Source organism: Tasmannia lanceolata, unplaced genomic scaffold (assembly GCF_043159265.1).
Source record: "Tasmannia lanceolata isolate RefF3 unplaced genomic scaffold, GAP_Taslan_0.1 ptg000013l, whole genome shotgun sequence".
NCBI lineage: Eukaryota > Viridiplantae > Streptophyta > Magnoliopsida > Canellales > Winteraceae > Tasmannia > Tasmannia lanceolata.
Window position 1 is genome coordinate 39,986,003 of NW_027518690.1, and position 19,397 is coordinate 40,005,399.

General features: G+C 39.0%; 2 protein-coding genes across 3 annotated transcripts; both read right to left on the reverse strand.

Moving 5' to 3' along the window:
- Positions 1 to 597: 597 nt before the first annotated feature.
- LOC143891450 (polyubiquitin-like) lies at positions 598 to 4,097 on the reverse strand. Its single transcript, XM_077396022.1, has 2 exons — positions 3,788 to 4,097; positions 598 to 1,778 (listed from the first exon to the last, which is right to left on the reverse strand). The coding sequence occupies exons 1-2, from the start codon at positions 3,872 to 3,874 to the stop codon at positions 897 to 899; spliced, it is 969 nt and encodes a 322-aa protein (XP_077252137.1). The 5' UTR covers positions 3,875 to 4,097; the 3' UTR covers positions 598 to 896.
- A 6,323-nt stretch (positions 4,098 to 10,420) lies between these two features.
- On the reverse strand, positions 10,421 to 13,305 carry LOC143891451 (polyubiquitin-like). 2 transcript variants are annotated; one of them, XM_077396024.1, is made up of 2 exons: positions 12,558 to 13,305; positions 10,421 to 11,906 (listed from the first exon to the last, which is right to left on the reverse strand). In XM_077396024.1, the coding sequence occupies exons 1-2, from the start codon at positions 12,642 to 12,644 to the stop codon at positions 10,992 to 10,994; spliced, it is 1,002 nt and encodes a 333-aa protein (XP_077252139.1). In that variant the 5' UTR covers positions 12,645 to 13,305; the 3' UTR covers positions 10,421 to 10,991. The 2 variants fall into 2 exon arrangements, with proteins under 2 accessions (XP_077252139.1, XP_077252138.1); XM_077396023.1 differs by having other exon boundaries at positions 10,421 to 11,909.
- Between the last annotated feature and the right edge of the window lie 6,092 nt (positions 13,306 to 19,397).

The window sequence follows — 19,397 nt, forward strand, 5'->3', positions numbered from 1 at the left end:
TTACCCGTTGCACACGGTTTACGGGTGATTGCGCGCATCCGGAGGGAATTAGTCCCACTCTACAAAGTGAGGTGGGGACACCCTACGTCATAAAATAAAAATAAAAAATTTCTTGGTACACTGACCCTATCTAGGCCACCATATAAATTCTCCACATTCAATAAGTGCACACTTTTGGGTATTGTACCGTGTTTCGGTAGTTTTTGTAGCTGTATCCCATAAATCATAGGATGTTCCTAACCATCATAACCCTCCGATCGGTAAATCGACAGCACATGACAGAAACCTCTATAGATCAGAGAGTTAGGATCTAACTAACGGAGATGATTTACAGAGTACGTTGTGGCCCAACAAACACTTGGATCATCCTACACAGTGGGCCCTACAGTTCTTGTGGAAAAATACAGGACTACATGCTCACACATCATATAAAATCTCTTTCAAAAGTGGGTAATCCTCTATGATAAGGCTCCACCCTTTATTATTTTTTTCTCCTTTTGTTCTTTTTTCTTGAGATCTCGTCTGGGCTGCTTGCTGTTGTCTCTCTTAATTGCCCTTTCTTCAATTCAAACGCTTATTTAGCACAAAAAAAAAAGAGACCTGCATGCATAGGATGTACACAAAAACTAAGCTGAGTCCACAGCACCCACATGCTTTAATCTGCCAAAGTGTGCTCACCCTCGAGCTCTTTCTTCAAAGGTAAACACACTTTTGACGACGGACTAGAATCCCTGCCTGCTATTGGATCTCACATCTCCACCTCTAGCACAAAAGTTTGATAAATATATGATTTCCAAAAATTGAACATAACAAAGATTCCACATACAGGCGTTCCGACCAATTTTAGTGGTTCTTTCCATCCATTAGTTTGTAAGGGATTCAATGGTTAGGGACGCCTAAGCATAGAGAACCGCCTGAATAATGGAATCCGTCTGTATGCCATAACCTGAAAGGGTCAAATTCCCCGAGAGTGTTTTTCCACCAAAGATGAGACGTACAGGTTTTGCTACCCCCAACTTCCTCTGCACCTTGGCAATGAAATCAGCAGCGGTGTTGCAGCTCTCCACTTCAAGTGTTATGGTTTTCCCATACCACTGGACAAATACCTGCATCACTGGAGGATTCACATAGAGCATGGTTTCTCTTTCGATGTTATATTCGAGCAAAGTCCGGTGATCCTCAAGTTGCTTTCCAGAATGGACAAGTCTCTGTTGGTTTGATGGTAAACCAACCCTGCTCTCAATCAAGGCCTTAATATATTGGACATTATACCATGTTTTAACATCTAGCAGAATCATTTCTCTTGTTGGCAATTGGACGAAAATTTGCATTTCTTCCTTAGGGCGGATGAAGATATGAAGGGTGGATTCCATTGGGATGTTGTAAGATGCTAGAGTCTGGCTGTCCTCAAGTGATCTTCCAGCATAGATGACTATTTGTTGCTCTGATGGGATCTGCTCCTTTTCCTGAATCTTGGCCTTAATGTCCTGGACAGTATCCCCAGCTATCACTTCTAGTGTAACTCTTTTTCCTGTTGATGGTATCTTGGCAAAAATTTGCATTCCAACAACATCCATATTGAGGATGGAGTCCTCTTGGATATCATAATCGGCCAACGTTCGGTTGTCTTGGAGGTTATTTCCAGCAAAAAGCAATTCTGTCTGAATATTTTCCAGAAGGCCTTCCTTCTCAAGAAACTTAGCTTTGACATAATGGATTGTGTCAGATCTCTTTGCGCTGAAAGCAATAGTTTTCTTCACTTTCATAAAGATTCTCATCTGCACCAAAGATGCCCACATATGATCATTTCTTCTCTAGTCATTCAAAGAGATGCTTGTAAATACCAAAAAAAAAAAAAAAAAATCTATTTTCGAAGTTATTATTATGTTCCTGTTACATGTGAGGGAAAAGAAAAACAAAAACTGGAAATAGATAAAGAGACAACAAGTGTACAACTACAAGAAGCTGATATTCAAGGCAATCAGAAACAAAAGTTTACCATGTAGATCACATTGCATTGTTACCGTTTAAAAATTTGCAGTCAATCAGACTCCTGAGTCAATTCGAAGCACTTCACCTTTGCCAAGTTTTCACCTGAGTTAATAAAAAATTAATTGGTGTGTGCAGTCCTATGTACCTAGGCTCAGTTCTCGTCCAAGTCTGAGTTTTTAAACACCAGTATTATATGGTTAAAAGTTCATAACCTGTATCTCTCATGCCCTGTTCGTTTGAGATTATGGTAACCGATGGTGAGCCCCCAAACCGATTAGTGGGCTCAAAATTAATGTAATTTGAGTCCAATAATCGGTTTGGGGTCTCATCATGGGTTGACCCAATCACAAATGAGCAGGGCCTTAAATTAGGTGATCAAATTATTAGGAAAGATTTGGTTCAGCAATGACTCTTTCTATCGAACAAAAAGTTGGAAGTGTCAAAAGAAACTAAGTTACAACATGAGATGTTTTGGATCGCACAAATTCATGCTTGAACTTAACATAGGTCTGGTTTGGTTTGGCCAACTTGACATGAACAAAAGAATTGGTAGAGCTATGGTCAATAATGTATGGAAAACTTGAGCATGAAACAAATGTTGTGCATGCTCTCAATTAATACATACCGCCACTGCTACTCAAAAAAATACCAAACCAAATTCGCATTGAATGCTTTTCAAAATCAGAATTTTGTAGCCCACCCATCTTAGCATCACACAAATCATTGAAGAAGCTATAAACCAACAAGAATAACAACCACTGGAGTCCTTTCTCCAATAGAATTATTCTAACCATCCGAAAAAGGGCCAGAATGAGCAATGGTTCACATTCAGAAGGATAAGAAATCCGAAGGCCTCAAAATTGAGGGCGAAAGTTCCAGTCTCCTACAAGTGCATTTGCATGCATCCATAAATAGACTGAGTTGTGCTACCAAAAACAAGTGGAATAGATTTTTGCAGCCCAAACAACCAATACTTACAACTAAAAAAAATCTAAGAGCCCATTCAAGGCTTTGTAAGATCAAGTCTCTTATTTGAGAGAAAATTCTCTTATCCCAAATTTTATTATCTTAATAAATTAAAAACAATTCTTCAGGAAATCATTACCTTCCAAGTAAAGTTTCCAACTTCAATATGGAATATCGAAGACGCTAATGAACATTAAGTATATCATTATGTGACTTGGTTTATATGGTTTACTTAATCATTTATTTAATATGTATTGAAATGCTTAAATGAATAGGTTTATAGTTTAAACTTAACTTTTAATGCTTATGAAAGAGTAAAGAAAATGGTTTCATGATTCATATATGAAATTTATGGAAAACCCATTTCATCTTCTTATTCACAATGAAACGAGTTTTAGAAGCAAAATCGTAAAATAAAAAATGAACATAGGAGATGTTAGTTCATTGAGATCAAACAAGCAAAATGCAATCATTCATATAAGATAAAAACATTAAAATGTGAAACAGAAAACTACTGAATCTCATGCAAAACTAGTTCCTCAAAGGAGATGGATTAGGAAGATAATGGCCTCTTTGAATACCACCAAAATCGGTATTTATTTGGAAATAAGATTATTTCAAGTAACAAACTTATGTGCCAATAAGACATTACAGCTACTCTGAAGTCATAACTATGATTGCAAATAAGATTCTATGCAAAAACTACTATACCCATAAAAATGATTGCAAGGATTTGTGTTTATCTTTGTAGATAAACACAAAAATTATGACAAAAACAATGATTTAAGACTACAAATCACTCTGAAAAAGGAAGAAACGAAATTTGTACCTCTTGTTCGAGGGATTTAAAGCCATTTTGGCTCTCCGTCGAAGCTGTTTTATTTCTTGGGCAAGGCTTCTTAATCCTCTTCTCCATCTCTCTCCTACTACCTCTATAAAAACCCTAGATTGGAAAATTTGGGCGAAGAACCTTCATTATAAAACCCTAGACAAGAGGATATTGGAATCGAAAAGTTGCCTCAAATCGTTTCAAATTTCGAGACTATAAGCATCGGGTTGTCTTGTAATAAAGTTTCGAATTCTGAAAAGGGAAATGATATGCCCCCCTAACGTTATTCATTAGGTTTTAACTTTCAAGGCAAAAGAAAAACGTTAAAGGGGTGAATTTATCCTGAAGCAGCGAACCAATCTCACAGAAACCGTTAAAAGGGGGATTTTATCTCGTTTGTGGGGGAAAATATCAGCGCCCTTCTGAAAATTCAAATTTAAATGATAAAAGTACGGAATTTGAGCATTTATTGCAACAACGTACGGAATGCTGAAACCTTTTCTCTTATACCCACGATTCTTTAAAAAGTTGTTCATTAATTACCATAATACCTTTTCTGACAGAATCACCGAATATGATTATCTTTGTAACTACCTTTTTTTTAGTATTATCTTTTAAAAAAAAAAAGGAGCTGCATTTAATGTATTTCACATCCCCACTAATGCAAGGGACGCCCTCGTGCTGCACAAGGCCATCTTAGTCATTATCATTTGGTTGATATGGTTTGAACGCAAAAAATCTTGGGTTCATTTTATCTTGGTTGTATGCAATAAGCAGAGATAGGTGGATCCTTAACATATGGATAGATTTTGATGGAACAGTGACGTCTTTCTTTACTGCTGGCTTTAGTTTGGTTTGAACATGTGTTTGAACCCAGAAAACATCGAGTTCATTTAAATCTTGCCTATCACACATAAGTAGAGACCATTGGATCCTTGGCAAGTAGATATATTTTGATGTACTTGAGATATTCCGGTGGCGCACTCTATATTCCGGCATCGTACTCGAGATTCTGGCAGCGTACTCAATATGTTTGAACCCAGAAATTCCAGCAGCATACTCTATCTTCCGGCGGCGCACTTGACATGTTTGAATGCAGAAATTTCGGCGGCGTATTTGATATTCCGACGTCGTACTCGATATGTTTGAACATGTGTTTCAACCTAGAAATTCCAACAGCGTACTTGATATTCCGGTGGTGTACTCGAGATTCCGGCGGCGTACTCTACATTCTGGCGGCGTACTTGATGTGTTTGAACGTGTGTATGAACCTAGAAATTTTTGCGGCGTACTCGAGGTTCTGACGGCGTACTCGATAGCTTGACCCGAAAGAGTTAATGCACAAACCGAATACCGGCAACGTTCCATACAATCTTTATAATTCACCTGTGCTTTACATAACGAAAACAACATTTATACATGATAACGACAGCATCTATTTGAAAACGCTATCGCTATCTCCTTTATTTGATTCGTATAGAGATAAGCGTAGAGAGGAAGCGAGGATTACTTGTGCAATTCCGTTAGCGTCCCATGCATTAATGGAGAATGAGAAATGCATTACAACCCCATTTTCTCATTAAGAAATACCAAAATAATGAAAAGGGGGCTGCAAATAGAATGATTGAGGTGTACCGCCTTGCATCAAATACGAAGAAGCTATATGGGCTATGATTATGTCAGGAAGGGCATTGGGGTATTTTTTCCAATTTTTTAATTTAACCCGTTCATTTGTTGGGCCACAACTTAGATAGGTTGTACGCCATAGATCATCTTCATAGAATGATCTTAACCCTCTAATGTAGAGAGAGAATACATTATAGAAACACCTATAGACGGAGGGTTAAGATCATATTGTGGATAGGGGTGTTCATTATTCGGTTATAACCGAATAATCGAACCGAATTGGTTCAGTCGGTTCCGTTTTGGTTTTTGTTTTTTGGAAATTCAGTTATTCGGTTTCGGTTATCTCAAAAAAAATTCGGTTAACCGAAATAACTGAAATTTTGATAAAAACCATTATTTTTTTTTGAAAAAGTTCTATATGGGCACTCCGTAGGATGATCAAAACCGTCCATTTGATTGATCACAACTTAATTAGGGTGTGCTCAAAAAATCATTTCGCTTGGATGATCCTAGCCCTTCGATCGAAACCGAGATTTTATTTTTTTTCCCTCTTTTTCTCACACTATTCGGTTAACCGAAATAACCGAATTTTTTATCGGTTCGCTTTTGGTTCGGTTTTTAAAAATTTCGGTTCAGTTTTTTGGTTACCGAAATTATTTTGGTTATCAAATTTCGGTTATTTCGGTTCGGTTATAACTGAATAACCACTCCTAACTGTGGATATGTTAACAGGGCGGCCTATTTGTGTTGTGGCCCCACAAATGAACGGCTTGGATCATCCTTTTTGATAAATACCCGACTTCACGCCCACATAGCATATAAAATCTCTGCGTAATGTATCTTGTTTTGATAGTTTTTATACCATATCCGCCCATACTTGCACACAATTTTTTAAAAATTATGGTGAGGCCCATCTATTAATATTGGGAAAAATACACACCCCCTCAACTTTCTGACATTTTCAACTCTAACCCTGACTTTAAAAGTCAAATTAACTACACCCCTTGAGGTTTCAATTTGTATAAGGTAGACCCCCTCAGTTAACGGTTCGTCTACATATCGAAGGGTTGGGATGATCCTATAGAGTTGATTTTTTGGGCACACCCTATCTATGTCAGGGGCCATCAAATGAACGCTTTGGATCATCCAAACAATGTGGGCCCACTGTTTTTTTTGTAGTGTTTGGATTTGGGTATGGGGTTTGGAGGGGGGTATGGGTCTTCATGTGCATTTATAGTGTTTCAAAAGAGGGTGTCTACCTTATACAAATTGAAACCTCAGGAGATATAGTTGGTGACTTAAAAGTAAGGGTTAGAGTTGAAAATGTTAGAAAATTGAGGGGGTATATCGGTATTTTCCCCATTAATATTCAAACCATTCATTTGGACGGCCTGCATTAATAAGTTGGGCCCCTAAAAGATCATCTCCAAGGCTCTGTTCACTTGCCTTCTCGAGAAATGAGAGGAAAGGAAAGTACCCAAAATTTTCTCACGATTCTTACTTTCCGTTGTTCGTTGCATTTCCCGTGAAAATCGAAATACCCACGTGGAAAAGTAAGAAAATGATGTGGAAAATGGATTTTCCCTCTAAATCATGATTCCTCTTTCTCGTGAAATCTTGCAAAAACAGTGGGAAAATCCAAGACAATCACGCACGGGAAAATCTTCTTTTTTCTCATCGCTGTGTCTCTCTCCTCTCGAAACCCTTATTCGATGAAACCCTCGACGAACCCGCCGGCAACATCATCTTCTCCGGCGAGCTCCACCTCCGGTGAACACTACAAAGGTTAGTGCTCTTCTTCCTGACTCTCATTTGGTATTTTTTTTTGCCTAAACTTGCCATTCCCTCTCGGTTTGTCATTTTATTCGAGATTTTTTCTTATTTTTTCGTGGTAAAACGTTGGTAGGGTTCGGATATCTCCTCCCTCATTCGATGCATGTGTTGGTGGTTGTTAGTGTATTTGGGTTTTAGGGTTCGGATTTGGTTGTTATGGCTGATTTTGGGGGCATTTTGTTTGCAATGGATTGTCTAAAAGCTTTTATTTGTTCGCTTTTATTTGGGTATTAGGGTTCAGATCCCCTTTCTTCCCTTTTCTCTTCATTTTTATGCTATTTTTCTGTCTGCAATGGCTTCATACAGATTTTTTTTTCTTTTTTTGCAATGGTTTTTATGGCTGATTTTGGGGGATTTCTGTTTGCAATGGCAATACTATATAATTCTGTCGGTGGTTGTTGGTGTATGGATGTTTTGGGTATGGATGTGTTGGTGGTTGTGGGTGGATGTTTGTGCCATGTTGCTTTTTTGCTTTGGCAGATTCATAATCATAATATGCTTGCCATGTTGCTTTCTTGAACAAAACCCCCCAAAAAAAAAACAGCATCTTTTTTTCTCAAACCGAGAAAAAATCTCTTGGGTCTGCAGAACTTCTTGCATTGGTGAATGCTTAATTCTATAGAATGTGATCTGGGGTATTGGCTCTGACCATTTCTTTGAAAACCCAGAAAAATCAGTTGTTGTGCTACATATTTTTTGTGCTAAACAGAGGTGTTGAGGCTTAATAAGTGGGTTTTGAGGGTTTGGTTCAGTTCCCCTTTCATGGGTTATTAGAGAAAGCAGTTGAGTAATTCTCTGAAGCCCAAATAAATAATTTGTTGTGGCACTGTCCAAATTTTGTTGTGGGTATTGGAGGTTTGAGTCATATTCTTTGGGTGATTTGAAGGAAACCAAACAATCAGTTTTTCTAAACTGGAATTGGTTGGAAACACATAGGTTTTTTAACTTTATGTTGTGGTGGTGGCAGTGGTGTTCATTTTTATTGAAGCTTTGATGGTGTAGATTTAATTTACTATTTCCAAGTAAGTTTTGATAGAGCCCAATTCTGTTTTGGATAGTGCTCATCTTTGATAACAAGACTTTTTGAAGTACTTTGATAAATTTCTAATGTTATGTTTTAATTTAGGTGACTAGGTTCAAGTGTGTTAATAAATTCTCTGTGTAGTGCAGGTGAGATATTGGAGAAGCCCTTGTCTTTTACAGTTGGGTTGGTCAAGAAGGCAGTTTCAATCGTTACAGACAGTTCCATGAGATCTGCCATTGACTATTTCGAAGTAACTAGAGTTAGGCCTTCTCTCACTGCAACTCTTCTAATTACTAACTGGTCAAGGCTATCTTTTCATACCACTGATTTTGGATGGGGTGAGCCTCTTCATTCAGGTCCAGTAGCTCTACCTGAGAAAGAAGTGCTTTTGTTTCTATCTCATGGAAAAGAGAGGAAAAGCATAAATGTACTGCTGGGTTTGCCCGCTAGTGCTATGCCAGTCTTTGCAGAACTGATGCACATTTGATGAAATAAGCCTAAGTACGTATTTTATTGGGGTAATCTCTAGGATTATAGCTAGGATACTTCAAGCAAGTTATGGGTTTCTTTTATGTAGAATTTGTATCTAGATCAGAATGTTTCTGTCCCATTAAGTTTAGAATTATTCAGACCCAAATGCACTTCATGGAAAGTAATGTTGGAAAAGATGGGGTAAGCATTATACAGCTCAAGTCGAGAAGCGACGATCTTCCTCTGAGTTACTCCAAGCACATTTGGGTCTCTGTCTCCTTTCTTTCTATTCTTTTTCTTTTAAATGTATGTGGTCTTAATTTGGTATTCAGTTGAACAACACAATGTCAAAGCTCTGTATTGGATTTTCTATTGTTATTTGTTTTAAGTTATAATTCTTAGTGTGAAAAAACATCTTTATCTCCGTTTTCCGTGGGTGTGAATAGCTGCTCAAACAAGTGTATTGCTCTAATGTTGAGAATCTTTTTTTGAAAATTATCACTATTCTAATTTTAGCCGATATCCTATCGACCATGCTAAATGTTCTTTTAGAATATGATGGGAAGATCTGGAACTTACAGGAATAGATGCAGTAAGGCATGTCCCCTTCAAAAAATTTAGAATACCGGGAAGTATTCATGCTCATCTAAGCCTCATCCAATTCAATTTCTATGAAATTGCTTAACAAGATAAACACTTGTACTTGGGAGCTACGCTTCACCAAATGTCTTTTTTTCCAAAAAACAGAGGTAAGCTTGGATGGAAATGGGTTTCTGCATATTTTCCCTTGCTTTCTGGGCAAGTGAACAGCGAGAAAATAACTTCCCTGCATATTTTCCCTCCCTTTCTGGGCAAGTGAACAGCGAGAAAGCATGGGAAAATTACAGTTTCTTTTCCTTTCCTTTCCATTTTGCCACGTCAGATTCCTTTCCTTTCCCGGGAAAACAAGTGAACAGAGCCCAAGGGATGATCTTAATCCATCAATCTCTAGAGTTATACTGCACGCTTTCTTGGCTGTATAGCCAAGATCTTGATTTAGGCGAGTCATCTTAATTTTTTTTAATCAAAACATAACTATATCAAAAGAGAAATGCCATCCTAAATGGGTTGCACGCTTGCAATATGCCTTCAATCTTTTCTCTCATGCTCTTATACGAATAGAGTTTCCCTGAAAATAGTAAAAGTCCTTTTAATTCACCAAAGCATCGCCAACAAATGTTGGGTCATCATGAGCAGGATTAGAGAGCTTCTCCACTCCTCTATGAGGCTTCCCCTTTATTTTATTTTTCTCAATTGTTATTTCCCTGTAGCTCTTCTGGGCTCCTTGTTGTTTTATCTTGTCTTTGCTCTTTCTTCTATTCAACAGCTTATTTTACCAAAAAAAGTTATCACACACATGCAATATATATATATATATATATATATATATATATATGAGGAAAGTGTTTCTAGTCCGGCCGACTAGAGATCATTCTCTAGTCTGCCACCCAAAAATACATGAGTCCCACATATTTTGTGGTGATCTAAAGCATTCATTTGATAGGCCTCATCATAGATAGGATGTCCACAAAAATTCAGCTTCATAGGATCTTCTTAACCCTTCGATTTGTGGCCTCATCAGAAGACCAATTTATTCTATGCTTTCTAGTTGTACAAAATCTTTTTTTTTTTTTGAAATTGACATTTTATTGAATAGTGGTTGGGACAAGTTGTCTCCTCCATTATACAAAAGTGGATCAAAGTCCAAGTACAATCCTTAAAAGGATTACAAAGATGTAAAGATTATGGTATCTTCCTTTAGCACTCATGCTTTGGCTAAAACATCCACCTCTTCGTTCGCCGATCTTCTCCGGTGCTCAATTCTAGGTTGCAACACCCTTATGAGGTCTAGTACTTCCGCTATGACATCGTGGAGGTGCCAGGGCCCTTTTGAATTACCAAAAGACCAACCCACTGCATTCGTCGAGTCCCCTTCCACTATTAGAGATCTCAAGTTGTTCTCATAAGCCCATCGTAATCCAAAGAGTAGAGCCTCGATTTCTGCCTCATTTGCATCACAAATTCTACTTGTATAAAATCTTGAAACCAAAGGACCCATTTCTTCTTCTTTTGCTGGCTGGCTGGAATTCCTACCTGCTGTTGGATCGTACTCTTCACCTTCTTCCTATGATGTCTCAAATCTCTACCTCAGGCCCAAAATTTTTTGTTTCCGCATTGATGAATATCACCATTCAGGCGTTCCAACCTATTTTAGTGGTTGTCTGCATCCATTAAGTCCGTGCGATAACTGGGAACCACATGAAAAGTGGTATTCTCCTTAATACCTTGAGCTGAGAGAGCCAAATCATCACTGATCAATTTTCCAGCAACGAAGAGACACAGATCTTTCCGTATCATATTCTGATACTTGGCAGCAACATCATTGGGGGTGTCGGAGCTCTCCACTTCAAGTGGTATGGTTATTCCGTTTACTCCAGGCCCTTTTACAAATACCTGCATCGTAGGAGGATCCAGGTAGAGTATGGCTTCTCTTTTGATGTTATATTCGTGCAGAGTCCGGTGATCCTCAAGCTGCTTTCCAGAATGGACAAGCCTCTGTTGGTTAGACGGGATATCAACCTTGCTCTCAATCATGGCCTTGATATCTCGGACAGTATACCATGTTTTTACAACTAGCAGAATCCTTTCTCCGGTTTGCATATGGATGAAAATTGGCATTTCTTCCTCAGGACGGATGACGATATGAAGGGTGGACTCCATTGGGATTTTGTAAGCCCTCAGAGTCTGGTTGTCCTCAAGTGATATCCCGGCATAGATAAGTGTCTGTTGCTCTATTGGGATCCCCTCCTTTTCTTGAATCTGGGCCTTAATGTTCTGGATGGAATCCCCATACATCACATCCAGTGTAACCTTTTTTCCAGTCGTTGGAATTTTCACAAAAATTTGCATTCCAACAACGTCCATAGTGAGGATGGAGTCCTTGAGGATGTCATAATCAGCCAAAGTTTGGCTGTCTTGGAGATTACTTCCAGCAAAACTTAATTCTGCCTGAAGATCTGATGGAAGGCCCTCCTTCTCACGGAACATAGCTTTGACATTGCGGATTGTGTCAGAGCGCTTTATGTTGAAAGCAATTGTTTTCTTCACTTTCAAAAAGACTCTCATCTGCTACAAAAGAGAAATAAAAGAAACAAGAGAAAAAAAATGTAATGAATTATTTCTTGAAGAATTAGAGAAACACAATTTTATGGAAAGAATACTTTTATCCAACGGCGAAGGTAGTGCACCAAAGACTAGAAATTTGCAACTCAGATATACAATCATTCCTCTAAGATAAAAACGTTTAACTGTTAAAAAGAAAACTACTGAATCTCATGCAAAACTAGTTCATCAGAAGGAAGATAAGGGCCTGTTGGGATATCACCAAAATTGGTATTCGTTTGAAAACAATATTATTTCAATTTAAATCAAGTTAGCAAATGAGACATTAAAGCTACTTTTGAAGACATTAACAAAGTTTGCATATAAGATTATACACAAATAGTACTTTTAGGGCTATCCAAAAAAAAAAAACACTAACAAAGAATAGAACTCCTCCAAGCTCTCCAATTCTTAAAGAAAACAACATATTTCTCAAGCATCACATCTGTAAATAAACACAACAAGTACCCCAAAAATACAATAGCAAAAACTAGTTCTTCCAAAGGAGTAGGACTAGATGGATATAACTTTTAGATAAACACAAAAAGTAGAAAAAGAAAGAAAGAATTTAGGACTAAAAAATCAACATGAAAAGGAAGAAATGAAAATGGTTACGTCTTGATCATGGGATTCCAAGCCATTGTGGGTCGAGGCCGAAGCTGTTGCAACTGTAGGAGAAGTCCTCTTAATCCCCCTAGTCATTGTTCTTTCTCTTCTTCTCTCCTTCTCTCACTCCATATGGAAAAATATATAAGCCCCTAGATTGGATTTGGAAATGAATGCGAATCAAAAGTGAGGATTCTCTTAGATTTTCATTCGGTTTGGCATGCAGAGATTACCAATTTAGGAGATTTTATGCGGTGTAAGCCCGTGTAAGCCAGTATTTTTTAAAAAGTAAATAAATGATCCTAGCCTTTCAATCTATAAAGGAACTGCATATTTGGAAACCTCTATAGATTGGAGGGTTGGGATACATCTATCTCGTGCAAGAACCCCCCTAAAAATAACACAGCACTCTTTAAATAAATAAATAAATAAATTTTGAGAGAGATTCTATTAGATTTTCATTTTATTTTTAGATTTCATTGCTGGCTGGAACAGTTTTGGAATGCAGAGATTACCAATTTAGGAGATTTTATGTGGTGTACTGTACGCCCACTTGAGCCAGTATTTTTCAAAAAGTAAATAAAATGATCCTAGCCCTTCAATCTCTATAGGAACTGCATATTTGGAAACCTCTGTAGATTGGAGGGTTGGGATACATCCATCTCGTGCTAGTAAAAACTTTTCTAGGGTTGGATAGGTACTGTATCTTGTTTTGGTGGTTTTCATATGCACGTCTGTAATTGCACATGTTTTACAAACGGATTTGCTAGGGTCCATCGCAAAAGGCATTTCGCGGCTGGTCTGCCACATGTCGGACCAGCCACCTCCTGAATGGAGACAACAGCTGTTCTCTCCATTCACGAGGTGGCTGGTATGACAGGTACCAGCAACGGAAAGGCCTTTTGTGATGGACGCTAGCAATTCCCATTTTTCAAAAGTAATTGGCCCTCACCTTGTTTGAATATTAAAATCATTCATTTGGATCGGCCCAAACACACACACCACACACACACACACACACACATATATATATATATATATATATATATATGTCTAATGATTAAAAATGTCATAGGAATACAACAACAAAGTCTACAGAATAAAAATATTGTCCTAATAAATTTACTCAAACAACATGTTGAAGAAAACCAGTTAAATGTCTAATGCATGCTAATAGAAATAAATACTTATTAGGAGTACTTTTTGAAAATCTATTTTTTTTTTTTTTTTTTGGCTAAATCATGCTTTGCAATGGCTAGGTGAAGTATATTTTACAAATTATACTTAGAGAGAAAATCTGTTGATGAACTTATGCGTGCAAGCACACATATATGCGCACAGAGGCATAGAAACAGGCACATGTACGTGGTGTGCACACACATTAGAAATGAAATTTTGGTGATTACTTCCAACTTGATCGAGATGCAAACTGAGAAAATCAAACAACATCCCCGTGTTTTCTTTTCCTATGTCACCCATTCCATATTGTCCATTGGTAAGGACTACCTCTCGAGCTGGATCGTTACAATAGCCTCTTAAGATGACGATATTGGCGTGCATTGAAACATGACGATATACACAATATGGCGTTATCTTTTAAGATGCCATTTTTACATATTTAGTAGGGATGTCGGTGGACTCAGGAGGTCCGATGGATCTAAAGTATCCTAACTTAAATGACAAGAGTTGGGCACATTAGTTGGATCCGTAATATCAAATTTGGATCCATATACTAAGGTCCGAATTATGCTGGATCAAGCTCAAACATACCCACAAAATCAATTGGTGTGTCTCATAATGTATTAAAGGGCATTGATTTACAAAAATATCCTTCATGTTGTAAATAAAAGAGTATTTCTGAAGGATATTTTTTTTCATATAAAATTCTTGATCAAAATCATTTTCATTCGATTGACACATTCACGCATGCAAGCACAAGCAGTGGCACAAATAAATATGACAACCAAACAGTATCTGGCAAAGATATTGGCGTGCATTGAAACATGACGATATACACAGTATGGCGTTATCTTTTAAGATGCCATTTTTACATATTTAGTGGGGATGTCGGTGGATTCAGGAGGTCCGATGGATCTAAAGTATCCTAACTTAATTGACAAGAGTTGGGCTCATTAGTTGGATCCGTAATATCAAATTTGGATCCATATACTAAGGTCCGAAATTATGCTGGATCAAGCTCAAACATTGCCACAAAATCAATTGATGGGTCTTATAATGTATTAAAGGACATTGATTTACAAAAACATCCTTCATGTTGTAAGTAAAAGATTATTTCTATAGGATATTGTTTTTTTCATATAAGATTCTTGATCAAAATCATTTTCATTCGATTGGCTGGTCCAGGAGTAGTCCCGAGTCTTGGACGTTAGGGAAAAGTTAGGATGTCAGTTTTAACTTTTCACATAGGAATTTGCTAGCTTTCAATGCAGAAGGCATTTTGGGGATGGCATGTTGCATGTGAGAGTAGCCACCTCATGAATAAAGACAAAATCTGCTGAAAAGTGAGCCTGTGTGGCTGCTCTCACATGCAACAGGCCATCCGCGAAATGCCAAACCTACAGCAATGTTGCAACTTTCGACTTTCCTAAAACCATCCCCAATCCTCCTCCGAACGCAAACCCAACCTCCCTACAAGTTTACCCAAAACATCCATCTTCTCAACCTGTTAACAGTCCCTAGATCCTAAATTTAGGTGCCTTTATCCTAACGCTCACAACCACCTTTTCTTTATCCCATCTGACCAACAAATTAGCCCTTCTCGACCCAACTCTCTACACCTACAATCAATCACCTAACCGATCCTACTATCTTGTGAAAACATCACTGGTTTTATCTTTCCCATATTGATTCTTGATTCCCTTACCCCTTGATTTCCCAACCAACTCAAGAGCCCACTGCCTCCTCACCTCTACACAGATCCTCTCTAAGACCACCGCAAATATTCCCCAAACCACCTTGCTGCCTACATACTCCCAGCCATGGTTTCAAATTTCAGTTTCGGAACCGAAACCCTGAAATTTCGGCCGAAATCTGAGGAAATCAATTAAGAAAATATTTATGTCGTACAAAATTTCGGAATAATATTAAATAATAGATAAAATCCAGATTTTTTTGGGATATTCCTTAAATTTCAGGAAAAATGAAATTTCAGTCCAGTCTGGACCTAAACCCAAAATTTCCGAGATTTCAGACCGAAATTTCGACATGCTCCCAGTAGGGGTGTAAACGAGCCGAGCCAAGCCGAGCTTGGCCAGGCTCGGCTCGGCTCGTTAAGCTCGGCTCGGGCTCGAACCAGGCTTGGCTCGGTCAGGCTCGGCCAGGCTCGCAGGCCTTACCGAGCTCGGGTTATATTAAGTTCACATCCGTCATCTTCCCTGGACAGCCCTATTTAGTGTAATTTGACTACTTTTTTTACACTATGGGGGGTGGTCAAGTAACAAATGGGTTTCAAAAATGAAGTGACATATTTTGCCTCCCCCTTTCACTCCCTGGATAACCCTTTTAGTGTATATATTAATATATAATATATATATATATTTAAAGATATTAAATTCTTAACGAGCCGAGCCGAGCTTGGCCTAAATCGGGCTCGGCTCGTTAAGCTTAACGAGCCTGGCAAGCTGGCTCGGCTCGGCTCGTTAAGGATTCGAGCCGAGCTCGAGCGAGCTTCCGAGCCCGAGCCAAAATTGACACCCTTAGCTCCCAGCCACCCACCTTGTCCGAGACAACTTAAACCCCTCCTTTTAGTCTACTTCTCCCTTCAACTCCCTATTTCTTATCCGGTTAAGGGTGTCAATTTTGGCTCGGGCTCGGAAGCTTGCTCGAGCTCAGCTCGGTAAAAGCTCGGCTCGAATCCTTAACCAGCCGAGCCGAGGTGGCTGGCCAGGCTCGTTAAGTTTATGGTGGCTAGATCCAGTACTAAAAGTGAATACAAAGGACTTGCTATTACCGCTGCAGAGGTCACATGGCTTTGCTCTCTTCTAATGGAATTGGGTGTCCATCTTCAACATCCGCCAATTATATGGTGTGACAACATCGGCGCAATATATCTCACCGCCAATCTCATTCTTCATGCTCACACAAAATATGTAGAAGTAGAGATATGATTGCTCGTCGCACTCTTGTTGTTCGGTTTATTACGAGTGAGGAGCAAGTGGCCGATGTACTTACCAAACCTATGAACTTTACTCGCTTTCGTTGTCTACGAGACAAGCTCACGGTCTGCCACAGACCGTTTCACTTGCGGGGGCGTCCATATCCAAATCATGAGAGATATGGACTTAATCCTTTTGTGATCTTATGTAAAGAGCCTTGGGCAGCCAAAGGCAACAAGGGGAAATTCCACAGCGAGTGTGCTACTGTTACAGGGTCGACTTGCGCAATGATCAAAATTGTTTACTTTGGTCCCCCACCCTGTGCCTTGAAAACTTTCTCCTTTAGAAAATCTTAATCTTTGATATGACGATGGTTAGAAAGATAAAGATCTAATGGTCGATATCCATGACCCGTAGATGGTGTGACCAAGAGAACCGAGGAAACATGGCCCACGCTTGACCTTTTCAAGCTTTAATTTTCCTGGCCCTGCTAAGCATATTGAGTTGAAAAATATCAGAGACATTTCAATGTCAATCGACAACACACCCGTGAATAAACAAGGTAGTCTAGGGGTGCAACTTGGGTCGGGTTCATCCCGAACCCGACGGGTTCATCCCGAACCCGACGGGTTCAACCGGAATTTGGGTTGGGTCGGGTTAAGTTTTTTTTTTTAAATCGGGTTGGGTTGGGTCCGAATTAGAAATCGGGTTGGGTAGGGTTGGGGTGTCGGGCAACCCGACCCAACCCGAAACCCAATTTCCAATTCCATTATGTATAAAAAATTTACTTCCATGTTTGTTTTGTTTTTGTATAACTCAAATCTAGAAAGAAATAAAAAACTTGGTGAAAGTTGTCCTAACTAACACTCTTGTTGGGGAACATCTAATGAATAGGATGAGATGGACATACAAAAATAAAATGGAAAAATCAAACAAACGGTGAAATCGGGTTGGGTCGGGTTGAGGAAATTACAAATCGGGTTGGGTCGGGTTGGGTTGGGTTGGAAAAATAGGTTCCTCGGGTTGGGTCGGGTTGGCCTCAACCCGACCCGAATTGCACCCCTAAAGTGGTCCCACTCAGAAGAAGAGAACGACTTCACGTGAGTTGAAAATTATCCTTAAACTGGATACGAAATGGACCTTAGAATTGTCCAACGTTAGAAAAAAACACTTTTAAGATGATTATTGTTTTTCATTAAGACCCTCTCTGGATTGCAGATTGCAGTATTTTTTTTGGAAAGGAAAAATATTTTTAAAATTTAGGACCATTTATAGACGCACACAAAAAATAATTTATTCTAAACAACTCTATTTAGTGACCTACAATTTATGGTGATATCTTAGACCTGGCAAACGGGTGGGTCGGGTCGGGTCGACCCGCAGGTGCGGGTCACACAGGTTGCGGGTCAAAATGACCCGCATTCCTATGGGTCAGCAACCTGTGACCCGTACCATGTGCGGGTGGGTCGGGTCGACCCGCAGGTTGGCCCGCAATTTTTGCCAAAAAAGTGTTTTTATTGGGCGGTGATAAATTCACCCCCTTCTATTTACAAATTCGCCCCCTAATTTTCAAAATGGACTGTACAACCTACACCATAGGATGATCCAAACCGTCCTTTGGTGGACCACACCATAGGATGATCCAAACCGTCCATTTGATGGGCCACAACGTAAATAGATCGTGCCCCAAAAATCATTTACTTCGATGAGTAAAGAACTTTTTTTTGGATGAGTAAAGCAAAACCAGTAGAAGATCCAAAAAAAATCAGGATCTTGAGAAATTACAAGCATCAGGAGTCTCAAAAGCTTATCAAAAGCAATTATAAAAACCAACTTATTACTACAATCTTGATATAGAAATTGGCCAAGGAAAGGAAAGAAAAGAAAAGAAAATAGTGAGAGAAGTTACGGAGATCGTCAACGAGTGGAGGAGCTCACCGGAATTAGGCAAAGATCGCCAAAGGATATGACTGTCGGAATTGGTGGGTGGAGTTGTTGGATTCCGGCGAGGGATGCCGGAAAATGGAGATATCCCGAAAATGCACAAAACTCTCTCTCTCTCTCTCTCTCTCTCTCTCTCTCTCTCTCTCTCTCTCTCTCTCTCTCTCTCTCTCTCTCTCAAAAGAAGATGAAGGTGGTTGGCCGGAGGTAGATATAATAACCGGCGGCTCGGATGGTGGCCGGATTGAAGAGAAAACCCTAACTCCCTTTGTTACAGTTCTTCTTCTTCACTTCTCCTGTCACAGAAATAAAAATCCTAACTCTAAGAGGATTAAAAGAGAAAATCCTAACTCCCTGTTTTTTTGGCTTTTGATCTTTTAATCTTGACCTTTGGTTTTTCATCCTTTTAAATGAAAATGGAAAAGTTAAAAAAATTCAAAACCCGCGGGTCAACCCGACCCGACCCATGTTTTGGCAGGTTGAGTGACCCGGGGGTCGACTTTCACGGGTCAAGAAAATTCCAACCCGTGCCCGCAAATTTGCGGGTGGGCCGGGTCGACCTACGGGCACGGGTCAGGTTTGCCATGTCTATGATATCTCATATCTTTCTAAAAGGGAAATGATTTCAGCACAACTATGTTTTGATAGAAAACGCTCATGTTTTTTATCTTTTAGTATTTAATTGTCGTGTAAGTGCTTTTTGGGAACCGTAGCTCTTTAAATACTAGAAGACAAGAAACATGAGCGTCTTTAATCAAAAATGTTTGTGTTGAAATCATAAACAAAAATATTT

What these genes read in the sequence shown, in the direction of transcription:
- LOC143891450 (XM_077396022.1), bottom strand. Translation starts at nt 3,874, where the DNA reads ATGGAGAAGAGGATTAAGAAGCCTTGCCCAAGAAATAAAACAGCTTCG. An exon ending in TTAAATCCCTCGAACAAGAG is followed by an intron (nt 1,779 to 3,787) that starts GTACAAATTTCG and finishes TCTTTGGTGCAG; the next exon opens with ATGAGAATCTTTATGAAAGT.
- LOC143891451 (XM_077396023.1), bottom strand. Translation starts at nt 12,644, where the DNA reads ATGACTAGGGGGATTAAGAGGACTTCTCCTACAGTTGCAACAGCTTCG. An exon ending in TGGAATCCCATGATCAAGAC is followed by an intron (nt 11,910 to 12,557) that starts GTAACCATTTTC and finishes TCTCTTTTGTAG; the next exon opens with CAGATGAGAGTCTTTTTGAA.